General features: G+C 53.6%; 1 protein-coding gene across 6 annotated transcripts in view; it reads right to left on the reverse strand.

Annotated features, from left to right (window-relative positions):
* Window positions 1–198: 198 nt before the first annotated feature.
* RAB11FIP4 (RAB11 family interacting protein 4) overlaps window positions 199–17268 on the reverse strand; it is a 140338-nt gene continuing 123268 nt past the window's right edge. For 3 of the 6 annotated variants that reach the window (XM_009251485.4, XM_002827228.5, XM_054536611.2), the window contains 12 exons: window positions 14169–14395; window positions 10705–10899; window positions 10016–10150; window positions 9670–9705; window positions 8454–8553; window positions 8070–8173; window positions 6836–6976; window positions 4157–4238; window positions 3537–3674; window positions 3302–3460; window positions 1583–1726; window positions 199–436 (listed from right to left, as the gene is read on the reverse strand). In XM_009251485.4, the coding sequence (XP_009249760.2) occupies window positions 320–436; window positions 1583–1726; window positions 3302–3460; window positions 3537–3674; window positions 4157–4238; window positions 6836–6976; window positions 8070–8173; window positions 8454–8553; window positions 9670–9705; window positions 10016–10150; window positions 10705–10899; window positions 14169–14395 (1578 nt within the window). In that variant the 3' untranslated portion in view covers window positions 199–319. The remainder of the gene's footprint in view (window positions 437–1582; window positions 1727–3301; window positions 3461–3536; window positions 3675–4156; window positions 4239–6835; window positions 6977–8069; window positions 8174–8453; window positions 8554–9669; window positions 9706–10015; window positions 10151–10704; window positions 10900–14168; window positions 14396–17268) is intronic. The other 3 variants (XM_063718571.1, XM_054536613.2, XM_054536614.2) reach the window with 1 other exon arrangement.

The raw sequence follows: 17268 nt of genomic DNA on the forward strand, positions 1-17268 counted from the left end.
ACGAGCTTCCAGTTCTTGTTTTTACAGTAACTCCTGATAGCAGACCTTGTCTCCTCCCACTTCCAGTACCCTCTGCCCCTTGCAAAGGGGCCACAAAGTGCATGCATGGCTAACCGTGTGGATGCTGCCCACAGCCACGGCCACTCACCCCTCGCTCGTGTGCACAGCCTCCCCACATATACACGGGTACACGTAACGCATGGTGGCCAGAGAGACATTTACAGTGTGAGTGTGAGGCCCGGCTTAGGCCTGCATCCTTGGGCAGGGTCTGCCCCTTGGTCCCAGGGTCCTAAGGCTGCTCTGCAGCCAGCCCCGTGCCTTAGTGTTTGATCTCGAGGATGGAGGGATTGTGGTCCAGGATGGCAAGGATAATCTTGTCCATGTACTGCCTCAGCCGGAAGTTGATCTCCTCCTGCTCCTTCAGGGCTTCCATTAGCTGAAGGAAATGGGAAAGACGGGTCAGTGGCTGGGCCTGGGATAGGGTGCAGGCAGAATCCAGACTCCCAGGCTCGTCGCAGGCCAGTGCCTGACGATAGAGGGCATCAGGAGATCCTGGGCAAGGTGGGCCCCAGGACAGCCGCAGCATTTGGATGCCAGGACGAGAGTCGAAGTGGCTCAGCCCCTAGTATTACCTATGCAGGTGCCCAGGCCCCACCCCCAGAGATTCCAATATGATCGGTTTGTAGAGGGGGCCCAGGTGTGGGTAACTTTTTGCAAAAGTAGAAAACACTGGCCAAAGTCATTTAAAATCAAGACTGACAAAGTCCCAGGGCCCCTAAGACTCCAAAGGGGAGCTGTCTCCTGCCTGGAACACCTCTCCCCACCCCCAGCCCCACATTGCTCTTCTCCAGGGCAGTGTTCTTTCGGACATTGCTGACATGCTGCCTCTGCCCAGGGGTTGGGGCCCAGCTCACCTGGGAGCTCCTTGAGGACAGAGGTCAGCTCTTCGGCCCATGTCCCAGGCAGAGGGTAAGGCTCAGTAACAGAGTGTCTTACAATTCATGTTAAAATGCAGCCGGGGCATTTTGGAGGCCTGACCTTTCATAAGCATACTCTGGTGTGGCAGGAAGGGTAGGCTTTGGCTTTGGAGAGAGCTGGGTCCCTCTCCCTCCCTAGCTGGGTGGTCCTGGGTTCCACCTTCCCAGCTTGGAATGTGGAGCTGTTCCTAAAGCCTCAGAGTCATCGGGAGATTAAGTGAAAACACACCACAGAAGCAGGTGCTGGGGAAATGCTAATGTCCTCCCCCTCTGGATTGGGAAGAGGGGGAGTGATAGCCTAATCCAGAGTCACAGCTTGATCCACTCAGCTGGCTATGTTGGCACTTTTCTGGCCAACCTAAGACTCACACTCCACTCTGAACCAAACCCGCACTCCTTCCAGCACAGGCGGAACTCAGAGCTGACTTAACTTCTCCAGCAGCCCCCTCCCCTGCTCACAGCTTTGCCCTGTCATGTGGGGTAGCTGTAGATGGGACTCTCTGCCAGGCCCTGGTCTGGTTTTCTCACTCTGGGTAGGAGGGGGCTGGGAGAAGGAATCACAGCGGGCGGCCAGGCCCCAAAGCAAGAGCCGGTGGTGTGGTTACCTCATCGCGCGAGGCAGTGTCTATCTCCGCAGCCAGAGACTGGGCTTTAGTCTGGGCAGCAAAGAGATTTTTTGCTTCGTAGAGGCTGAGGCTCAAGATCTGCCCATTCAAGTCATCGTTCTGATCCCGCAGCTTATAATTCTCCTACAGAGAGAAGGACAAAGGCGAAATCAACCCCAAGAGGCATCCACAGCCCACTGGAACCCACTTCTCCACATCCACCGTCCCCGACCTGCCGCCAGCACCATTCCCACAGGTGTGTGTCACAGCTGGTTCAAGGGGCCATAGATGTTGCAGCCTTTGCCAAGCGCTGGGGGGAAGGAGGGCTGGGTCCTGGTCCAGGGGACTGGTGTCCTGGGAGTGCACAGGGATTGTGGAGGAGTTACAGCACTGCTCAGGGCAGCCAAGGCTCCTGGCCATCCCTTCCTCCCTGGGCCCTGCATAGGAACATCACCCACCCAGCAGCCCCGTGAAGGAAGTGATGCTGGCCCTTGCTGAAGGAAGTGATGCTCTGGGCTCTCTGGGCAGGCTGGCCAGCTCATTTCCTTGGCTCCCCCGGCAGCCACGTTCCGAATCCTGCTTGGTTGGAGTTGACCCAGGTGGACCCGCCCAGATCCCATGCACCAGTCTCACACTCCAGCTTTTGCCTAAAGAGCCCTAATGCTCACACCTGGGACCCTGGGCACCACACCCCTAGACTAGGAGAAGGGTTGGGGTTTTAGGACTTCTGTGAGAGCACAGCCACCAGCACCTTTGTCCCCAGTGGAACAAACTCAGAAGGATAATTTATGCTGCAGGCTCTTCCACCTGTAGGGTCAGGCAGAGCTGACACTTCACCCAGTACCACCTGGCCACTGCCACCTCCTGATCCACTCCCCCACCCAACGGTCCCTAGCTAAAGCAGCGCTCCTTGAAATGCAATCTTCTGGCTAGGCACAGTGGCTCATTCCTGTAATCCCAACACTTTCAAAGACTAAGGGTGGGAGGATCCCTTGAGCCCAGGAGTTCAAGCCTGGGCAATATAGGGAGACCCCATCTCTACAAATAAATACATAAATAAGTAAATTAGCCAGGTGTGGTGGTGCTCTCCTGTAGTCCTAACTGCTCGAGAGGCTGAGGTAGGAGAATTGCTTGAGCCCAGGAATTTGAGGCTGTAGTGAGCTGTGATCACACCACTGCCCTCCAGCCTGGGCAACACAGTGAGACCCTGCCTCAAAAAACAAAAACAACATTAGCTGGGCATGGTGGTGGGTGCCTGTAGTCCTAGCTACTAGGGAGACTGAGGCAGGAGGATCACCTGAGCCCAGGAATTCAAGGCTGCAGTGAGCTATGATTGTGCCAAAGCACTCCAGCCTGGGTATCAGAGCAAGACCCTGTCTCTTGGAAAAAAAAAAAAAAAAAAAGGAACCTTGGGTCAGGGTCTACTTCTGGGAGAACCCAATGCCTCCAGGCACTATACTGCAGCTGGGTATGTTCTCATCCTCCACCTTGAGCACCAAGGCAGGGTCTATTTCTTTATATGGACGTAAGGGAGAGATCTTCGGATCGATTTTCCTGAGCTGTGAAATGGGGCAGTCAGCCCTGACAAACAGGTTGCTGAGAAGCAGACAGGCAGTGCTGCTACAGCTCTGGGCTCCCCTGCCACAGATCCTGCACAGGAAACCCACGTGGTGGGCCCAGCCACCCGGCCCCACTGGACACAGAGACTGCTAGACCCACCTGCTTGAGCCGCTTGACCTCGTGCTCGAGCTCCACCTCGCGGGCCCTGGCATTGAACTCGCCTAGGCCAGAGGAGGCACTGCGGCCCCTGCCTGGCCGCTCGCAGTCCAGCTTGTACATCTGCAGGTGCTCCAGCTCCTTCCGCAAGTCCTCGATGAGCTGCCAGGGAGAGAAGCAGGTTGGCAGGAGCAGGGACACTGGAAGGAGCCTTGGTGCCTGCTGGCCTGGGACCTACCTCCTGTGTCGCCTCCCGCTCCTTCTGGAACTCAAGGCGGTTCTGCCGCAGCTTGTCCATCATGCGCTTGTACAGGTCCATCTCATCTTTGAGCCGCAGGCTGGTGTCCTCCAGACGGTCAGACATGCGCTGCCGCTCCTGGAGCAGGGAGACCCGATCAGGGGAGGAGAGTTCCCAGAGAGGGGCTCACTATGTCCAGGGGTGTCCCTGGGGTCTGGTCAGCCATCTTCACGAGGCAGATGCACAGTGAAACCAGCTCCCTTAGACGAAGCCCTGAGTCTTGGCTTACAGAAATGGCCAGAGCCCTGATGATTGTAGAAATACAACTAAAAACATCAGGCCTCTGAAGTCCTTCAACGATGCTAGATGCAACCTGAATTGAAGGTGTTAGCCCAAATAGAAGCTAACCTCTTTCTAAAACGAATTTTTCTCCATTGTATAAAGTAATAAATACATTTGCTATAGAAAACTTGGAAAATCAGAAATACGGAAACACAAGTTGTTATTAACTTTTTTTGCATTTCTTAGGGGGTGGGGCATTTGTTTAGAATTTCAGAAGCAATAAACTAAAGGCTCCCGATGGCCAGCCCTGCCCCTCCAAGCCTGGATCTGCTGCTCACCTCATCCAGTTTCTCTGTTTGAGACTTGAGCCGAGTCACTGTTGTTCTAAGCTCTGTATTTTCTTCCTCCAACTGCTGCACCCTGGCGAAAGGAAAAAGACAAATCTCAGAAACCTGGAATGGAGACTATCTGATAAGCGCCTGCCAGTCTGCAGTGATTCTCTGCTTCCTCCAAGAGGAAAGATACCAGAAACCAACTGAGAGAAAGAATATGATTATTATGTCAAAGACAATTTAGTCGTGAGCTTCCTGTATCAGCCAAAGCAAAATAGTAAGGACACTAAATTATCATTCTAATTTTCTTTCTTTTTTTTTTTTTGAGACAGAGTCCTGCTCTGTTGCCCAGGCTGGAGTGAGGTGGCACAATCTGAGCTCTGCAACCTCTGCCTCCTTTAGCGATTCTTGTGCCTCAGCCTCCTGAATAGCTGGGATTAGAGGCATGCACCACCACGCCTAGCTAATTTGTGTATTTTTAGTAGAGACGGGTTTTGCCATGTTGGCCAGGCTGGTCTCAAAAACTCCTGGCCTCATGTGATCCGCCCACCTTGGCCTCCCAAAGTGTTGGGATTACAAGAGTGAGCCACCACACGTGGCCTTTATTTTTCCAGTAAGTGGAAACATTCATTAGAGAGTATGAACGCAGATTCTTTTTGTATGCATCCTTCAGATCCTCAAACACGGGGATGTCTTTCTGCTAGATGGAGAAACAGTCTTCTCGTGGCTTCTGTGACTGGGCCCTCCTGTTAGACTCTGTAATTTGAAGGCAATGATCATATCGGCTTTTCATTCTCCGCCAACAGCATCTCATCCAGGGCTCTTCTCTGAGCGCTCACTGCACCTGCCTCTGATGACCACAGGCACGGGCTCTGACAGTAATAATCCTCTGTTAGCGTTCACACAGGAATTCCACAAAGGGAATCCTAAAGGGATTCCACAAGAAGACAGAGCCTGGGTGTTCAGGTCAGTTTTTTGTTTGTTTCTCTGTTTTGAGACGGAGTCTCAGTGGTGTGATCTCAGCTCACTGCAACCTCTGCCTCCCAGGTTCAAGTGATTCTCCTGCCTCAGCCTCCCGAACAGCTGGGACTACAGGTGTGCACCACCATGCCTGGCTGATTTTTGTATTTTTAGTAGAGATGGGGTTTCACCATGTTGGCAAGGATGGTCTCCATCTCCTGACCTCATGATCCACCTGCCTCGGCCTCCCAAAGTTCTGGGATTATAGGCGTGAGCCACTGTGCCCAGCCTCAGGTCGGTTTTAAATGATCTGAGAATAGGTGCAGGTGAGTTGGGCCGTCGGTGGCACCAGAACTGAACAGGGTCACTTCTGGCACTAATTCCTGCAGAGCATCCCGTTCTCGACCTACCACCTCCCCATCACATCCTCTTTCCTGGAAGGATGGCGTCTGGGCCTCCACTGCCCTCTGGGCTCCAGAGAGGAATTCAGCCCCACCACCTGCAGGTGGCCCCAAGCGGGTGGAAGTGGTAGGGAACCAAGCATACGGCAGGACTCTGGGAACACCACTCGGATATTTTACATGAATGGCGCCCCCGGAGCTGTGTGAGGGGCACATGTTAGGAGATAGTTCCTGAGGGCTGGCTTTCTGCACTTTGTCCTGTGGCCCAGGTTCACACTGTCTTTTACCACCTCCCGTGTCCCAGCCACCTCTCTTGGGCCAGCTGCCGAGGCGGGCTGAGTGAGAGTAGTCACCCTTAACTAGGCACCAGTCTCCAGAAACAGATGCAAAACAGCAGCTTCTAGAACAGAGTCAAAATGTAAAATGAACCCCTGGTGGGTAACTTAGCAAAGCAGGTCTCAGACACTGGGGAGTTGGGAAGTCTCCTCACCAAACTGCACAGGGCCAGGGACACGGGGGCAGGGAGGTACCTGCCTGAGAGCCCAACTCCCGGTCATTTGCTCAGCAGCCCACCAGCCGCCAGGTGGGGCTCAGCAACTCTGGGAAGCCTGAGCATGGAGACTGGGGCCTCAGGGGGCCTGAGGAGTGCCAGGGCAGCTGTCCTCTCTGCCAGAAGCCCAGGCGGCCTCCTCGGCCTCGGTCAAGGGCCGCAAAGGGGCTTCATCACAGAGGCATCATCATAGCCCTCACTCGTGGGCAGGGTCTGGACTTACATTGGCTCACCCACCCACACAGCCGCTCTGTGGGGCACACTGGGAGGTGACCCAGTACGTCCAAGGCCATGGAGCTAATGGGAGACCAACTCAGATCCCTGGCCCGGGGCTGCTCCTTGTCCCGCCTGCCTCACGTTCCAATGACGAAGCCACAGGCACACGCAAGGCACAGGAGCCGGGTTTTCCATTTACCTTGGCCCTGGGGCTCTGGCTCAGTCCACCAGGGGTCAGGGGAGAACATGACAGCAGGGGGCGCTCCAGGCCTGGATGTGAGACCCAGCCCACGCCCTTTTCTCTTTGACAGACATTTGTGTAGTTTGCATTATCAAATGTGAGCCACGCTCCTGGGAACATTCCTTAGCGAACTTCCTGAAGAGCATGCCTCTGTGTTTCTCGTGGTATTAAAGTGGAACTCTTACTACTAGGAAGGCTCAAGAGGCTGCCCCTCAGCCTCAGATTCCCATCTATAAAATGGGGATAGCGCCTATCCCACAGGGCTGCCCCAGGACAGGGGGTCCCTCTGAGGGAGGGGGCTCGGTGGAGGGGCCCACCTGGCATTGAGCAGCTCCACCTCGGTAGCCTTCTCCCTCTCCAGCTTGCTGTAGGCCTCGCGGTGGCGCCGCGCCTCCTCCTCCAGTGCCTGCTCAGCTGTGGTCTCCTGATCCTTCACCATCTCCTCCAGCTCATGCACCCTGAGGACAGCGCAAGGGGCAAGCTCTTGGGGCCTGCACCATTTCACCCCAACCCAGCCTGTGGCACGGGGGACCCTGGGCCCCGAGACCCTGAGTCACTGGCATGTCCACTGAGGGCGTGTGGGCCAGTAGCTTTTGGAGAGATGAACAGGGACACCACACATCTAGAGGGGGTGTCGGTCACACATGCCATGGAGAGGCAGGCCTGGCAGTCAGAAGGTGGGGCGCTCAGGGCAGCACAGGGAGGGACCGCCCCCACCAGTCCCTGCAGCCACACCTGGCTGGAACCACCTCAGGCCTCACCTCTTCTTTTTGTGCTATTCCTTCCCGGCCGCCCCTCTGATTAATAATTCAGCTTATTGGGCACCTTGACTCCCAAAATAGGCACATCCTGGCTGGTGGCCTGAAGTCTGCCCCAGACCTGGGACAGGGCCAGGGGCACATAGATGTGAGCACCCCAGTGACAGCCTGGTTGGTATTTCGGTCTGGGATACGTCTCACTGGCAACAGCCCCTCCACCAGGCTGACCTTCTGGGGTGTACAAAAGGGCCCATCTTTGGGCCCTGTGACAAGTTGGAGGACCGGACCCCTGGCCAGGGTATGTCCCCCAAGGGTCATGCCATCTGGTGAGGACAACTAAACCCTGAATCCACCACTGCAGACAGCATCAGGAACGGCAGGCTCAGGGGACCTCCATCAGCAGCAGTGCTGGACCCTTCCCACCGCCCAGCTCACACTGGCCTGTCCCTTGCAGAGCTTGTCCCTAGGAAGGGACGTCAGGCTCCCATCACTGTATGAGTGAGAGACAGTGGATCCCCACTCCCATCTTGGACCAGCCCTGTGGCTGCAGACCTCAGGGGGTAGAATCCATCGGGCCTAGAGCCAAGGTCAAGCTCCAACCTGTCTCCCTGTCCCTAAGGTCCTGTCCTGGGCACCACATGTGGGCAGAGTCATGTGACAAGAGGCTAATGCGTCACAGACCCTCAGAGCTGCAAAGGTGTGAGGCTGCCTCCTCCCAGAGGTCTTAGCAAGATGGACCCCCCTTTGTTCCCCAGCGTCACAGCCGAGCCCCCAGCGCTGCTGCCTGCTTGACCTGTGCACCAGCTGTGTGTTCTCTTGCTTCAGCTTGCTCTTCAGGTCCCCGTTGGTCAGGCTGTCATTCTCCAGCTCTGTCACCTTCTTTTCCAGGAAGCTTACCTGCAGCAGGGGGCCGGGGTGAGTTGGAGAAGACCTCTGAGGCCACAGAACCGAGAACCTCAACGACGTGAGGTTCATGAGCAGGACCTCCAGACCACCGTGTATCCGAGAACGGTCATGTGTGGGGTGGGGGGTGGGGAACACATGACCAGGGCCACCTGCTCCCAATTCCTGGGCAGCTACAGGGTCTCCCAAGTCCCCAGACAGTAGCCTGAGTGCACCCCACCTCCCCTGGGAGCAGGCATGCATTCAGTCCCTTCTCCAGCCACCCAGGGCCCACCTTCTCTGTGATGTCATTGTCGCAGGAGTCAATGCTGTCCCGGAACAGGTCTTCGGTGCTGCCATTGCTGCTGCTGAAGTTGCTGCTGTGCATGAGCTGCCTGCAGGGGTGGGAGGAGGGTGTCTGGCTGCAGGGGCCTTCCAGAGACAGTGGCCTACTCACACTACTGGCTAGGCAAGCATCCAGTACCCCAGGGGGTCTGCCCCTTTAAGGAGGCTGCCCTCACTCAGCCTGAGAGGAAGAATGTTGCCAAACCCAGTCGATTACCCCACGCAGAGGATGGCAAATGGGCTGTACAGACCCCCGGGGTCCCCAGGCAGACACAGCCAATGATGCACAGCTTCTCCTGCGGCCTCAGAACCCTCTTCACGCCAGCATGCTGGCCTGCAGCTACCCAGTGACCTGAGCTGGCACGTGAGCCCCCTCCTCTTCCAATGGGGAAGCCCCCGAGGAGGTAGCCCAGCTCCATGGCCCTGGAAGAGGGTCTGGGCCTCCTGAGGCTTAAGCCTCTCCACCAAACTGGCTCCTGCTACGTCTCTGGGAACTCTGGGGGATGGCAAAGGCAGAGAATTCTCTAGGCCTTGCAGAGCAGTGAGCCGGGGTGGGACTGGGCCTACTGAGCTAACCCATGCCTGAGGCAAAATCCAGCTGCCACCCCCAGTGACATCCCCTTCCAGCTCCCTGATACGCAGCAGCCAGGGTCTCTGAAAAGAGACCAACCCACCTAGCTCCTGGGCCCTTGCTGCCAGCTCCCAAAGCCCTGAGTGTGGACCTGGGGCCACACTGAACTGCTGCAGGACTTAATCGGAGCAAAGTGACCAGCCCCAATGGCGCACACTCGTGCCCAGATCCCCGCCTGCAGGAAACCCGGGGTCTCTTTATTGAGTATGGCTGCTAGCTCCAAGAGGGGGGAAGGGCACTGAATGCTGTGGGGTGCTCTGTCTCTCTCAGGGCATCCCTGGCACGCCTGCCTGAAGTCAAGGTGACCTAGGATTTGAAGAAGGGACAAGGGATGGGGAGAGAGCAGGGAGGAGCTGGCCCCTCTTTTTCAGAAGTGACGCTGCCCTGGCTGCACTGCCCTGGGATGGCCTCGTTCCCCTCTGCTCACTCAGCCACATGCGGGCACCAGCTGAGTCCGGGTTGCTGGCAGGGAGCCCCGGCCAGTGGGCAGCATGGGGACAGCACTCAATTTGCCCTCCCTCGAGGCGGGCCTTACCGTCCAAAGGCCGTGCTGGAGATCTTTCGGTTGGGGCTAGAGAGAGAAAGGAAACAGTCATTGAACAGAGGGGCTCTAGTCCACTCCCTTACTCTGTCCCAGCTGTAAGACACCAAAGTGCAGGACAAGACTCTTCCCTCCCACTGAAAGGAATTCACTAGTCAGCTTGGTCCTGAGAAGAAACAGCCTGATTTCCTGTGGCAGAAAAAGCCCCTGGATCAACCCTCCTCTGAGAGCTCTCACCTGCCCAGACAGCAGGGGTCGCCTCACCATGCCCGTAGCTTCTCCCTCCAGGCTCTGCCCTGGCCCCCCGGCCTCTCACCCCCCAGCTGGGCCTGGGCCTCACCTGTTGGCCTTCAGGTTTTTCAGTCGGGCTTCCAAGTCATTGAGCAGGTTGATTTTCTTGCAGCATTGAGAGCAATAAACATCTAGCAATTCGCTGTTGTACACGTGCCGCATTTTCCTAGGCGTCTGCCCCGCACTGATTCATGAGGGAAAGGAATCACCGTCTTAACTGCTGTCCAGGCTGGTGCCCTACGCCACCCTGCTGAGCTGACTTTACTTGAGTCCCCAGTACCTTTGAACCTTGTTACGGGGGAGAGGCAGGGAGTGGAAACATAGCAACAGATCATCCCTTCTCCAACACGCTCAAAGAGAAGCCAGTGATGCATACCCATTTAACAGCTAAGGCAAACTGCGAGCTCATTTCAGAGAAAGTGGTGACTCAGGTGGGTGAGAAGGGATCACAGAGGGTCACTTGGAAGGACACTTCAACACTGAGGTTCTAGGACACAAGACGACACAGAGCCCCGTGGCCCCCGTTGTGCAGCCTCCTAGGTCAGTTAATTCAGGAGAACTCCTGACCCCCAATCAGGGTGCAAAGGCAGCAACCCCAAGCCCCAGGAGCAGAACTCAAGTAGCTGAGGACAAAGGAAAAGGGCCAGCTCAGGACTCGCACCCCCCCACCCCCTAGGATGTGCTTAGATTGCTTCTGCAACTTTTGACCCCAAATGACATCCCAGACCAAGGGGCCACCTGGAAGACACCGAAGACCCCAGGTCCGAGTAGACGTTGGTCCTGGTCTCATCATCGGGGCAAGGGCTGCTGGGGGCACAGTCCACATCGTCACCCTCCCCATAGTCTTCAAACTGCTCCTCATTGCTGATGAGCGAGGTGGTGGAGTGTGTAGAAAGGTCTGAGGTCGTCATGGATGGAGTGTGGACCAGGGACCTGAGGGTCCGAGAGCACCCAAGTCAGAGGAGGACTCATGGGTCCCCAGCCACAGCCCGTGGTGGGGAAACTGACTAGGCATTTCCCTTTAATTGGCACTACCGATTAAGTTTGTACCTCTTGACCTGGTAAGTACATTTCAGGGACCCTATCTAAAGGGAAACATCTCACCACAGAAACTATTTTTACAGTTCAAACCAATTCTACCTGTGCTATCCCAGAGTAGCAAACACTGCTTCCAGCCTAATTGTCTAGCTAGAGCTAGATTTAATTATAATTATTGAATTACAATGTTAGTAAATTATTAAATTGTGGAATATCAAATAGTTGTTGAAAGGTTTGGTAAAACATTTGGAGTAGTGGCAGGTGCGGTGGCTCACGCCTGTAATCCCAGCACTTTGGGAGGCCGAGGCAGGCGGATCAGAGGTCAGGAGATTGAGACCATCCTGGCTAACATGGTGAAACCCCATCTCTACTAAAAATACAAAAAATTAGCCGGGCGTAGTGGCGGGCACCTGTAGTCGCAGCTACTCAGGAGGCTGAGGGAGAAGAATGGCGTGAACCCGGGAGGTGGAGCTTGCAGTGAGCCGAGATCGCGCCACTGCACTCCAGCCTGGGCGACAGAGGGAGACTCCGTCTCAAAAAAAACAAAAACAAAAAAACAAACAGAAAAACATTTGGAGTAGCTGCTCTGCCTCTGTAGTAGCCATTGTTTTATTATTTCCTTAATAAACTTGCTTTCACTTTAAGGAGAGGAAAAAAAACATTCGGAGTAATACAGAAAATGAATATAAATGGATCTAAAATTTTAGATACTGTAAGACTGAGTATGGTCATCCCTTGGTATCCAAGAGAGATTTGTTCCAGGACCCCCTGTGGACACCAAAATCTGAGGATGCTCAAGTCCCAGATATGAAATGGCATAGTATTCACATACAACCTATGCATATCCTCCTGTATACTCGAAATCATCTCTAGATTACTTATCATACCTAATGCAATGTAAATACTACGTAAATAGTTGTTATATTGTGTTGTTTTTTCAGTTTGTCTTTTTTTTTTTTTTTGAGACAGAGTCTTGCTTTGTCGCCTGGCTGGAGTGCAGTGGTGCAACCTCTGCCTTCCAGGTTCTAGTGATTCACCTGCCACAGCCTCCTGAGTAGCTGGGAGTAGCCTCCTGCCACCATGCACAGCTAATTTTGTATTTTTAGTAGAGATGGGGTTTTTGCCATGTTGGCCAGGCTGGTCTCAAACTCCTGGCCTCAGGTGATCTGCCCGCCTCAGCCTCCCAAAGTGCTGGGATTACAAGGCTGCTCCCAGAGAGCAGCATGGCCCCTCTTCTCCATCCACAGCCCCAAAGGGCCCCACCAAGAACATCAGGACTCTGAGAATCACTTGAGTTTGAGAAACCCTGCATTGAGATATACTAGGTTGAACCACATGAAATTACTTTTTTGAAGATGGAAATGATTAAAAGTTGTCAATTTCATGTGGTTCAACCAACATGGGAACCCCTCTCTTCCCTCTCCAAATCCCTGCAGCAGTCGTAACCATCACCTTCTGGTAAGGGGCTGCCACTTGCAACCCCCTCGGCTTCCTCAGCCACAATGGTGGCAGCTTCCCACCACCCCACAGCACTGTATCCCTTGAGAGACTTGGTGAGGACTGAGATGGAAGGGACTCCTTTCTGCCAACACCAAAGTTAAAGGTGAAACTGCTTCACTGGGAAGTCACTTAGGTCTTAATACTGTTTTTAAATAACATTTCTGATTATGGGAGTACATGCTCAATATAGAAAATATAGCAGAATAGATGGGAAGTAATTAAAATGATCAATTGGCCAGGCGCAGTGGCTCACACCTGTAATCTCAGCAGGTTTGGGAGGCTGAGGCAGGTGGATCACGAGGTCAGGAGATCAAGATCATCCTGGCCAACATGGTGAAACCCCATCTCTACTAAAAATACAAAAAATTAGCCAGGCGTGGTGGTGGGCACCTATAGTCCCAGCTACTTGGGAGGCTGAGGCAGGAGAATGGCGTGAACCTGGGAGGTGGAGGTTGCAGTGAGCTGAGATTGCGCCATCGCACTCCAGCCTGGGCAACAGAGTGAGACTCCGTCTCAAAAAAAAAAAAAAAAAAAGACAAAAATTAGCTGGACATGGTGGCACACGCCTGTAGTCCCAGCTACTCGGGAGGCTGAGGCAGGAGAATCGCTTGAACCTGGGAGGCGGAGGTTGCAGTGAGGTGAGATCATGCCACTGCACTCCAGCCTGGTGACAGAGTGACAGTCTGTCTCAAAAAAAAAAAAAAAAAAAAAATTATCCCATCATACAGAAATAACTGCTTAATTTTCCAGATTAATTTTTTTCTAGGCATTTCCTAACACATATGTCTGTGTGTTGTTTTTTGTTTTTTTTAGAGATGGGGTCTTGCTATGTTACCCAGGCTGGAGTGCAGCGGCTATTCACAGGTGTGATCCCACTACTGATCAGCACTCGAGTTTTGACCTGCTCTGTTTCTGACCTGGGCCAGTTCATCCCTCCTTAGGCAACCTGGTGGTGACCTATTCCCGGGAGGTCACCATACTGATGCTGAACTTAGTGCAGACATCCGATCGGCATAGTGCACTAGAGCCCAGAAGTCCTGGGCTTAAGTGATCCTCCTGCCTCAGCCTCCCAAGTATCTGGGACTACAGGCACATGCCACTTGCCTGGCATATGTCTGTGTTTTTAACAAAGCTGATCTCATGGACATCTTTGCAACCTGCCTTTTTTTTTTTTTTTTTTTTTTGAGACAGGGTCTTGATCTGTTGCCAGGCTGGAGTGCAGTGATGTGATCATAGCTCACTGTAACCTTAAACTCCTGGGCTCAAGCGATCCTCCTGCCTCGGCCTCCCAAAGTCCTGGGGTTATAGGTGTGAGCCATCATGCCTGGCCACAACCTGCTTTTTAAAACTAATTGAGATCATATATCTCATATTATTAACTAGTCATTTAAAACTCCCTTTGCCTGCAGGACTAGGACTGAAAATAAAGTAAAATTAAATTTAAAAACTTGACTTTGCACAGCTGCCTAAAATTCCAAAACTATCCCTTACTGTTAAGCATTTAGTCTGCTTAGAATCTTGTGCTATTCAGAATACCCATGACACTAATGCCTCTGATACAAATTTTGAGCATGTTTCACATTTACTTCCTTGCAGACACTTTCCAAGAACCACATTTCTGGGCTGAGAGGGCAAATATTGAGCTTCAGGAGGTTTTAACTCACTTGTCCTCTGGCAGAAACAGGCCCCCAAGTCCCCCGTCCTTCTCGGCAGGACTCCCGACAGACCCCTCCAGGCTCTGAGTGCTCTCCATGGGGCTGTCCGTGTACAACTCCTGGGGGCCCTCAGGTGGTGCCAGCGTCATAGCCTCCTCCTCGTCCTCGGGAAAAAAGCCGGGCTCCCTGGGGATGAGCTCGCCATCAGCAAAGGTGGGTCCTGTGACCTCACTGCCCTGGGAAAGACAGAGCAGAGACCAGATAAGTGAGGCCAGCTTCCCAGGGCTCAGTGTTCCAATCAGACCGCAAGGGCATCAGCCAGGCCAAAACAGCAGGGATTGGGTACAAGAGGCCCAGACCCCGAACCCTAAGTGTGGGAACACCTGGCAGGTGATTAGTCCCAGGGACCTCTCATACTGGCTGACTCATGAGCATCTAGTGAGGAGCTGGAACTCCCAGGAACAGCCATCCACGAAGAAGGGCCACAGTCAGGCCAGCCACTTCATTCAGGGCACCCTGGTTGGCACATCAGAGCTCCCACTGAGGCAGAATAGGGTCTGGAGGCAGGGAACGTAAGGCTGATTCACACTGACTTCCTAGAGCTAAATCAAAAGGAAAACCCCAATTTTCCGAGCCCAAGTAGCTACTCTCTTTGCATCCCCATCCCCCACCCCCCCACGCACCGCCCCCTCGCCCCCCAACCTTTTCTGCCTGGCAGATGAAAACTGAGAGTATCTCTGATTGGTCCCCTCCTGCAACCAATCAGGCTGGTCACAGGCTAAGTTTTAATTTGCATAGGAATATAACTTTGTAACTTCACTTTAGTCTCTGATTGGTTGCTTTCTGATTGCTTTCTGCAACCAATCAGATGTTTGCATAGGGTGTAACTTTGTAACTTCACTTTGGCCTCTGATTGGTTCCCTCCTGCAACCAATCAAACTGACTGTGGGCCACTACTTCATTTACATAGGGTGTACACCAAGTAACCAATGGGAAACCTCTAGATGGTATTTAAACCCCAGAAAATTCTGCAACCAGGTTCTTGATTACCTATGCTTGGGCCTGCTCCCATCCCGTGGAGTGTACTTTTGTTTTCAATAAATCTCTAGGCGCGGTGGCTCACGCCTGTAATCCCAGCACTTGGGAGGCCAAGGTGGGCGGATCACGAGGTCAGGAGATCGAGATCACCCTGGCTAACATGGTGAAACCCCCTCTCTACTAAAAATACAAAAATTAGCCGGGCGAGGTGGCGCATGCCTGTAGCCCCAGCTACTCGGGAGGCTGAGGTAGGAGAATGGCGTGAACCCGGGAGGCAGAGCTTGCGGTGAGCCAAGATAGCGCCACTGCAGTTCAGCCTGGGTGACAGAGCAAGACTAAGTCTCAAAAAATAAAATAAAATAAATCTCTGTTTTTGTTGCTTCATTCTTTCCTTGTTTTGTTTGTGCATTTTGTCCAATTTTTGTTCAAAACGCTAAGAACCTGGACACCCTCCACTGGTGACACCACCACAAAAGTCTGTCAGAGGAAGCCAAACGGCTTCGAGAAGGCTTCTTGGCGCACGGTGTAAGGGGCACAGTCACACTGAACAGCTTTTAGGACCAACAACCCTGATCTAGTAGAGTTTGCTGCCACATGGTACAGTGAAAGCTGCACAACTTGGGATCCACCCTACATTACCCTGGGCACATCACGGAACACCTCTGAACCTCAGTTGTCTTCTGTAAATCAGGAATGGCGATGGAATCTTACAGGATCACTGTGCTGATTAAATGAGGTATTTCACGTTAGCATCTAACACACAGTAGGACCTCAATGAATAAACCCCGGCCAGAAGATGTGATGCCCGGCCCAGGAGGCAACTGCCTGTCTGGGCCCTGCCACAGCCTTCCTGGGAGCAAGAACGCCAGGCCTCACTTCTGAGCGTTGCTTGTGCTGGGTCTGGGGCCCAGCATAATGACGGTGTGTGATAAAGACATGCTGGCACCTTTTGTTAAATCATCAGATAGAAGAGCTTTGGCCTGGTTCAGAGTTGACCCTAGACTGAGGGGCAGCTCTCTGTAAATCACTTACTGGGGCCACTTCACCTCTGAGGAGGTAGGTACTTCTCAGGTGGCACCGCTTCTACCTGACCCATTGGAGATGTCAACCTGTTCCTAAGGTTCTTTGGTGTGCTCCTCAGCCAGGGCTGGCAGGGCACCCTATTAAAGGACCCTGCAGTCCTGAGACTACAAGAAGGGCAACAGAAACAGGCTGTGAAAAGCCTCCTGGAGTCTCAGACAGCTGAAGAAGCTGCTCAGCGACAGGCCTGGATGTGCCTGCCCAGACGTGTGCAGCCGTCTGCTGCTACCAGTGAGCTGGCAGCCCTCCTGGGGGTCCATCCCCACCCGGAGACCCCTGGGCTAAAAATAGATGGCAATATTATAATGAGCCTGGTTCCTGCCTGTGCTGTGATAGGCTGAGCACCAGATGGACCAATAACACGTGCACCAGCGAGCTGTGCACGCCAACAGCAGAGACTGTGGAGACTGAGGTTGTGTAATGAGAATCCCCCCAGGGTTCCCAGGGCCCCTTCCACCCACATGTCATTATTCTGGTCATACGGCTCCCAGCCTATCAGATCTTGTGCCCTAAGCAAGCTTTTCATCTCCAAGCCTGAAGCTGCATCCCAGTAGAAACAAAAGGAAACCAGCATCACTGAGCAGCCATTAGGCTCCAGAGACCGAGCTGGGCATTCACATATTATCCCACCTGTGCTTCATGACAGCTCTTCAGGGCAGTGATCATTATCCCCATTTTACTGATGGGGAAACAGAGGCTCAAAGAGTAGCGCATCAGAAGTCCTCCAGCCAGAGGGCAGGGCAGGGCAGGGCAGGGCAGGGCAGGGCAGGGCAGGGCAGGGCCCCCCGCCCTGCCTGCCTTTGCATCCACACACTTGATTCCATTTATCCTTGATGCTTCCCACACTTTGTGGATTTTCAAACCTCATGGTGACAAGGAGAGCACATTTTATAGGGACATGTGACTAATTATGACTCCTTAGTATGCCGCCTAATGCAGTAACTTCCACGTCCATCCACTTAACACCCTCACAGGACACTGCAGGTTAGTG

This window comes from Pongo abelii, chromosome 19 (genome assembly GCF_028885655.2).
Source record: "Pongo abelii isolate AG06213 chromosome 19, NHGRI_mPonAbe1-v2.0_pri, whole genome shotgun sequence".
NCBI classification, from domain to species: domain Eukaryota; kingdom Metazoa; phylum Chordata; class Mammalia; order Primates; family Hominidae; genus Pongo; species Pongo abelii.